General features: G+C 56.0%; 1 protein-coding gene across 1 annotated transcript; it reads right to left on the reverse strand.

The window, feature by feature from the left end:
* Positions 1–344: 344 nt before the first annotated feature.
* On the reverse strand, positions 345–4,718 carry Snai1 (snail family transcriptional repressor 1). The gene is made up of 3 exons (XM_087910968.1): positions 4,530–4,718; positions 3,714–4,241; positions 345–1,252 (listed from the first exon to the last, which is right to left on the reverse strand). The coding sequence occupies exons 1-3, from the start codon at positions 4,609–4,611 to the stop codon at positions 1,068–1,070; spliced, it is 795 nt and encodes a 264-aa protein (XP_087767094.1). The 5' UTR covers positions 4,612–4,718; the 3' UTR covers positions 345–1,067.
* Positions 4,719–7,238: the final 2,520 nt, after the last annotated feature.

The raw sequence follows: 7,238 nt of genomic DNA on the forward strand, positions 1-7,238 counted from the left end.
GACAGAGGTGTGGGCCTGCCTGACAGGGAGGCCCTTGGGAACAGGAAAGACATCCTCCTTCAGCTGGGAGGGACAGCTAGTCCTGCCCCAAAGACCTGCTGTAGTGGAGCCACAGCAAGGGCCAGGGCCAGGCTGTAGATAAGGCCATGAAGCAGCTTCCTATGCCAGAGAACCGAAGAGCGTGGGGAAGCTTGCCCAGTACCTGGATTGGCCAGACACCCAGGCTAGGCAGTCCAGTCCCTGAAGTTCAGGACACTCCAGTCAGAATTCCGAAGCACAGGACTTAAGACCCCTGCCTCTCTCTCCTATAAGTCCCTTCAATGAGCCCCCTTCAACAACACCAGTTTTTAGTATATAAATTAACCGCTTTATTGAATATCAATAAACTGTACATATTAACTATACAAAATGCTGCTTACAATATAAATACCTTTAAAATGTAAACATCTTCCTCCCAGGGCCACCTGTTGGGCCCCAAAATAGTTCTGGGAGACACATTGGCCAGGCTGAAGCACCCCACTTGGCCCCTAACAAGTGACGGCCATTACTCATGGTCCCTTCTGAGACAGTTAAACTGCTGTGAAACAGGTGTCACCAGGACAAATGGGGGCGGGGGCTGAAACAGCTGCCCAGGCCCAGAGGCACCTGGACATGTGCTGGGCGTGGATGCAGTTGGGGGTGGGGGAAGAGACTATTGCATAGTCTGTTGTACCTCAAGAAGTTGGCATGAAGTGTCTTTGGGGGAGGTAGGGAAGTAGGGGGTAGGGGTCCCCTGAGTGGGGTTCGAGCTTCCCAGCCAGTGGGTTGGCTTTAGTCCTATGGCTCGAAGCAGCTGTGTCCAGAGGCTGTATGTACCTCATGAATACTGAGGAGTGGCTCTGGGAGGGGACCAAGGCACTCTGCCCTCCGTCTGTCATTTGTAGAAGAGGCCACCAAGGGAGCCGAGCAAGAACTAGGGTCAGGCATGGCCTCCACAGGTCTCTGGACCAAGGCTAGACAGAGTCCTGGAATGAGGACCGGCTCCAGGGAAGCAGAAAGATGCCAGAGAGGATGGGGAGAGAGCGGGGTCAGCGTGGGCCTCCAGAGCAGCCAGACTCTTGGTGTTTGTGGAGCAAGGACATTCGGGAGAAGGTGCGGGCACACGCCTGACACTGGTACTTCTTCACGTCCGAGTGGGTCTGAAGATGGGCACGCAGGTTAGAGCGGTCAGCGAAGGCACGGTTGCAGTGGGAGCAGGAGAAGGGCTTCTCACCTGGGGAGAGATGCCAGAAGGGTTAGGAAGGCCTAGACAGTGCTTCACCAGCCCTGATGCACCACGGGAGCCCAAAAACAGTCAGGCCCTATGATATCGACTGTGCCCAGGCCTGCCCTGGATGAGGGTCTCTGGGCTTCCCATGTAGCCCTGACCAGACTTCTCCAAACTCCCTACCCAGGGTAGGGTCAACTCAAAGTCCTGAAAACTTCTGATTATTCTGTCATTTGAGCCTTCTGCAGTCCTATTAGAGACAGAGAAACTGAGGCACAGCAGGTAATCAGCAGGTCCCAGGTCCCCCACCAGGCCTCCACAGCCCTTAGTTTTAGTCCCTTCCTTAGGCAGAGGGAGCTGGGGTTGGTGTTCAGATTATCAGCCTTGAAGTCATTCCTTGATTTACTTTGTCTGGGACAAAGCTTGAGAGGCGGCCTGGAGAGGCCTCCCCACCCCCACCCAGAGCGAGTGAGGCCGCTCCTCTGTACCCTGCCGGCAGCCCACAGCACAGCAATCCCCAATCAGACCGGCGGGGAACCTCTCCTCAGCCCAGTTTAAGGCCCAGTCTGCAGGGCTACAGACACATCGGGTCTGATACCCCACAGGGCCAGCCAACGCTGTAGTGCACAGGGACTAAGGACATAGGAAGTGTTTACTAAATGCTTTGTCTAGTATTTATTTTTATAACAAGGGACCTGAGCATGGTGGTCCACGCTTGTGATCTCAGCGCTAGAGACAGAGGGACGAGGTCTCTGCTTTGAACCCAGACTAACAGATACCAACAACAGAACCAAGTATCCGTCCGCAGTCCTACTGTGTGTCAAAAGCCTGATGCTAAGGAGTGGAGCAGCCCTCCCTCCAGCCAGCTAGCCCACAGGTGGTGCGGTGCCCTTTGGTTGGTTAGATTCTAGTGCTGGAATTCAAGGGCTGCTCCTGGGTGTGCTGAGGCTCTGGGTGGAGGGGATCTCAGCAGGGTTCCTGCGGGATCCACCCACTCAGCAGGTATTCACTGAGCAGAGCTGCTTCCAGCCACCCTAGGGGGCATAGACCCACAGAAGTCCCACACATGCAGGTGGGACTCCACAGAAGCAGAGAAGAAAGCCCAGCAGGATGCTAGCGGCCTGGCAATCTGCAGGCTCCCCACAAGGACCCCTCCTCCTCCTCCACTTACTCCTAGGTAACTCAGCGCTGCCCATACAGAGATCTGGAGGGCCCTACGAAATAGGGGTAGTGACCCCTCCCAAAGACTGGCTGAAGCACTACCTGTCAGTTTAGCAGAGAAGGAGTGAATTGAAGTAAATCTTAACAAAGGGTAGGGGGACAGACACCACAGGGTGAGATTGAGTGGGGGGGGGGATCTGAGGACATGTGCAGGAGTGGAGATCCTCCACTCCTTCACAGATCCCCGACCCCCAGACGCCTTTATAGTGTTCCTGGCAAGTGTGAAATCGGCACCAGGCCGGCTGGGACAAAGGCCACTGAGGGGGGCACTGTACATGCGATACCCCCTGGATTAAAGGGGCCTGCCATGCAGTGAGCTAGCAGCTGCGGCCAGAACAGGTGCTGGGCACCACTGCCCCATGCACCTGCTCTAACCCTGCAGGCCCCCACCCCCCGGGCCACCATTAAGACACACAATGGGACTCCCTGAGAACAGGGAGGTGCATTTCAACAAGGGTTTTGTCTGAGCCATGCCTTTACATCAAAACAAACTCCCTCTGGAGGGGCGGCAGCCTAGGACCCCCTGAGGGCTTCTGCTCTCCGGATAGAGCCCCTCAGCTTAGCCACCTTGCAGAAGAAAGGCCGGGCAGTTAGAACCTTACAAGTTAAATCTGAGGCAAAATGTGCCTGAAGAAGAAATGAGTAGCCTCATTCAGTCCTAAGGGTGTCAGTGAGCCCTGCACACGGCACCCCCACCCCTCAGCCTTACTGCGCCAATGCTGGCAGCAACAGGAAATGCACAGCTCCAACGGGCCGCTCACACCCCAAAGTTTGTTAGCTGTGGCCCTTCAACACTCTTTCCAAAGATTGCCCCCCTAAACGGAATCCCCACTATCCAGGACTCACTTCTAGAAGCTTTCCACACGTTCTGAGGCTGAGGGACCAGCAAAGACGTTTCTTAATTTAGCAAGGCGCCTGCATCCACTACTTCACGATATACAATATACAAAAGTCCCACCAAGTGTTCTTAGGCATTTCTGAAACGGGGAGACTGAGAAAGGTCTCAACCCAGGACTCAAAGCCAGGTGGGGAATCTAACAATATTCTGTCTGTCTGGGTTGAGAGCGGGGAGCCGGAGGGTACACCCTCACTCGCAGCCCTACCAGCAAGGAGCAGGGTGCAGGAGAACCAGCATCTATTTTGCCATTCGCTTGGCAGCGCTAGGAGCAAGTGTTGAGGCCACCAGAGCCAAGGGCCAGGCATGTAGGGCGGCAGAGAAATGAGAGGCAGCTATGGGAACACTCACCCGTGTGGGTGCGGACGTGGCCCTGCAGCAGCCAGGGCCTGGAGAAGGCCTTTCCGCAGGTCGCGCAGACGCAAGGCAGCGTGTGGCTTCGGATGTGCATCTTCAGGGCGCCCAGGCTGAGGTACTCCTTGTTGCAGTATTTGCAGTTGAAGGCCTTCCGAGACTGAGGGTCTTTGGCCACCGAGAGCCTGGCTAGCTGCTTGGGCAGTTGACCCAAGCCGGGGAAGGCGATGAAGGCCTCGGCCTCCAGGGATGAGGCCGAGGTGGAGGAGAAGGACGACGGTGCCGGCGAGGGCGGGCTGGGAGGCTGGGAGCTTTTGCCACTGTCTTCATCGGACAGCGAGGTCAGCTCTGCCGCCCTGGGGCTCTCCCGCGGCGGGAGAGTGGCCCAAGCAACTGGTTGCACTTGGGGCACCAGGAGCGAGTCCCAGATGAGAGTGGGCAGCGAGGCGGCGGGGTTGAGGACCTCGGGCGGAGGGATGGCGGCCAGCAGGTGGGCCTGGTCGTAGGGCTGCTGGAAGGTAAACTCTGCGGGCAGAGAAGAGGGAGCAGAGGGTCAACCAAGCCGATTCTCGGGGCGCCAGGTGGAGGGTCCCCCGCCCGCCCGCCCCTCCCCCACCCGGACTCCGCAGAGCTGCCTTCCCTCGGGTCTACAGTCTCGAAGCCTCCCCGCCCCGGACCCCAGACCCCCTCGGTGGACCTCAACTGCCAAGATTCGGAGTTCCCGGTCCACCTGTCGCGCCCGCAGAGCCCGACTCGTCTCTCCGCACCCTCAGGATCCCCCGAGCCTCCCGCATCCCGCACCCCACCACGCACCCACACAGGCGTCCTGCAACTCGCTATAGTTGGGCTTCCGGCGGGGGTCGGACGGCTTCCTGACCAGGAAGGAGCGCGGCATGGTGGCCGGGGCGACCTAGGTAGCCGGGGTCACCGGGTCGCGCAAGGTCGATAAGCTACTCCGCTCGCGAGGCCGGACCGCCGCACTATGATTCCCCCTCGGAGCAGCAAACTCCCTTAAGTAGGAGGGCTGGGGGCGGGGCCGAGGCTCTGACCACGCCCCTTTGTCAAGGCTGCACCAATGGCGGGCGGCGGCGCGGCCCGAGACCACGACAGGAGCAGGTGCGCCTGGCCTGGAGGGGCTCCCGCCGCGTGGCGCTGAGATTCGATTTGGGCTCCTCCCGGGCGGGACCGCGCGGTGTCCGAGCGTCTCGGGCGCCCTCTGGTGGCCGCCCCGGGCCTCCGCCGAGTGCAGCGCCCCCTACTCCCCCGCAGAGGCTGACCTTGGGTTGCTGCAGACCCGCGCCCCGAAAATGCTCCGAGGCGCTCCCTAAGCACGTGCTCTAAGCCCGGCTGAGGTTGCCAAGAACAAACACTCAGTCCTACCTAAGGATGGCTTCCCGTCCGTGGGGAAGGCCGACGGAGTAAATAGGCGATTCTAATGCAAAGGGAGGCGTGCTTTGATGGGGAGAGGTGGGGAAGGAGAGACAGCCGTGACTGGTGGACGATCACCTGACGGCGGGGAGGGGGTCGTCTATGACTTCCCAGGGGAAGTGAGAAAACACGGAGGGGAAAGGCCCGAGGTGAGGTAAGAGTGACTTCGGTCTGCCCAGCCTTTGAGAACAACTCCCAGGGGTGGGGGTGGTGTGGGCAAGCCCCGAGGGGTCCGATTTGCTGGCCTCGGGTCCTCGGAGGAGTTTGGACTTTGCCTTAAGGGCACTGGGGAGCCACGGAAGGACTTTCAGCTGAGGACCTGTTTAGAGTTGCGTTGTGAAACACCACTGAAGGCAGGTGCAAGGCAGAGAGAGGTAGCAAAGACCAGAGCTGAGGCTCCTGGCTTCCTGAGAACCGTGTTGGAAGGGTCAAAACAGCCTACCACCAGCTGACCGGGGTTTCTTCCTCCCCTATGCTCAATAACCAGGGCTTTCCTACCACAGGACCTTGGCACCTGCCTTCCAGCCTCTGGTCCTTTTCTCTCTTCCCCATCTACACCTGGCTAGGCTTCCTTTCATCCTTTGTTTCCGGAGCAACCCCCCCCCCAACCCCCAGCTCCCGCCCCCAGCCTCCTTGTAAGGTGGGAAAAGAAAAAACAAAAACAAATGAAGCCCACAGGAGAAAGGCCAGTTCACACCCTCACACCCGCCCCTTGGTCAAGTGTTGATGGATGCTGGCATGCCACTTAGAAAAGGTGTGACTCAGCCCCAACAGGTGACAGGTGAATCCCCACTCCCAGGAAGCCTTCTTCCTAGGCAGACTGCCGCCCAGGGCTTTGCAGCCGAGCTTTTCCTCAAGGGTATCTAAAAACACCTAAGCCCTGCCCGCCTCCACCTGCAGACACATCCTGATTTAATTATCTAGGGCGGGGTTGCTGGCATCCGCTTTTAAACCGACAAAACGACTGGATGCCTCTTAACTTAAAAAGTTACCAAAGCTAAGAATACATGACCGGCCTCAAACCCACATCAAAGAGAACAAAGGCCAACCTAACGTGAGTGCGCACTCTCGCGCTCTCTCTCTCTCTCTCTCTCTCTCTCTCTCTCTGTTTTGTTGTTTTGTTTGTTTGTTTTTGGAGACAGGGTTTCTCTGTGTAGCCCTGGCTGTCCTGGAACTTGCTTTCTAGACCACTTGGCCTCGAACTCAGACAGATCCACCTGCTTCTGCCTCCCCAGTGTTGGGATTAAAGGTGTGGGCCAGCACCGCCCAGCTGACACCTGTGCTTTCATAGTAGCATCAAAAAGAGAGAGAAAAAGAAGAAATAAAACAAAAAGATCCCAAGTCATTCAGATGTCTATAATAGACTGGATTAATAGCATGGACTGACCAGCCTGCAACAAAAAAATAACCATAGCCGATTGGGGGGCACATCTGTATTTATCTCACATTGGAGGCAGAGGCAGGAAGCACAGAGGTTTAAAGCTAGCTTTGGCTGAATAGTGAAAGCCTCCCAGGAGAAGGAAGGGTACAGTATAAACAGTTCCATGACCAGTGAATGATTCTCAAGTCACAGTGATGAGCAAAAGTCAGAAACAGGTGTGCAGCAGCTGATTTAGAGATGGTCAGAGTAGGCAAACTGAATGGAATATTATTCAGGGATACACCTACTTACAGAATCAAAGTCAGGAAAATGTTTAATGCAGAATCTTCTTTTCTTTTTCTTTTTCCTTTTCTTTTTCTTTCTTTCTTTCTTTCTTTTTTTTTTTTTTTTTTTTTTTTTGAGATAGGGTTTCTCTGTGGCTTTGGAGCCTGTTCTGGAACTAGTTCTTGTAGAACAGGCTGGCCTCAAACTCACAGAGATCCACCTGCCTCTGTCTCCCTAGTGCTGGGATTAAAGGTTGGTGACACCACTGCTGGGCTTCTATTTTTTTTTTAAATTTGTTTATTGTTGTCGTTTTTTGAGACATAGTATCACTGTGTAGTTCTGACTTTCCTGGAACTCTTTGTGTAGATTAGGCTGGCCTCCCCAACACCCACATGGCAGTTTACAACTGTCTGTAACTCCAGTTCCAAAGGATTCAACACCTTCATGCA

The sequence above is a fragment of the Myodes glareolus genome, chromosome 10, assembly GCF_982192425.1.
Source record: "Myodes glareolus chromosome 10, mMyoGla1.1, whole genome shotgun sequence".
Classification (NCBI taxonomy): Eukaryota; Metazoa; Chordata; class Mammalia; order Rodentia; family Cricetidae; genus Myodes; species Myodes glareolus.

Excerpts from the sequence above, each read along its gene's own strand:
- Snai1 (XM_087910968.1), bottom strand. The coding sequence starts at position 4,611 with ATGCCGCGCTCCTTCCTGGTCAGGAAGCCGTCCGACCCCCGCCGGAAG. Across the intron at positions 4,242-4,529 it reads GTTGCAGGACGCCTGTGTGG|AGTTTACCTTCCAGCAGCCC; the intron begins GTGCGTGGTGGG and ends CTCTGCCCGCAG. Across the intron at positions 1,253-3,713 it reads CCACGTCCGCACCCACACGG|GTGAGAAGCCCTTCTCCTGC; the intron begins GTGAGTGTTCCC and ends ATCTCTCCCCAG.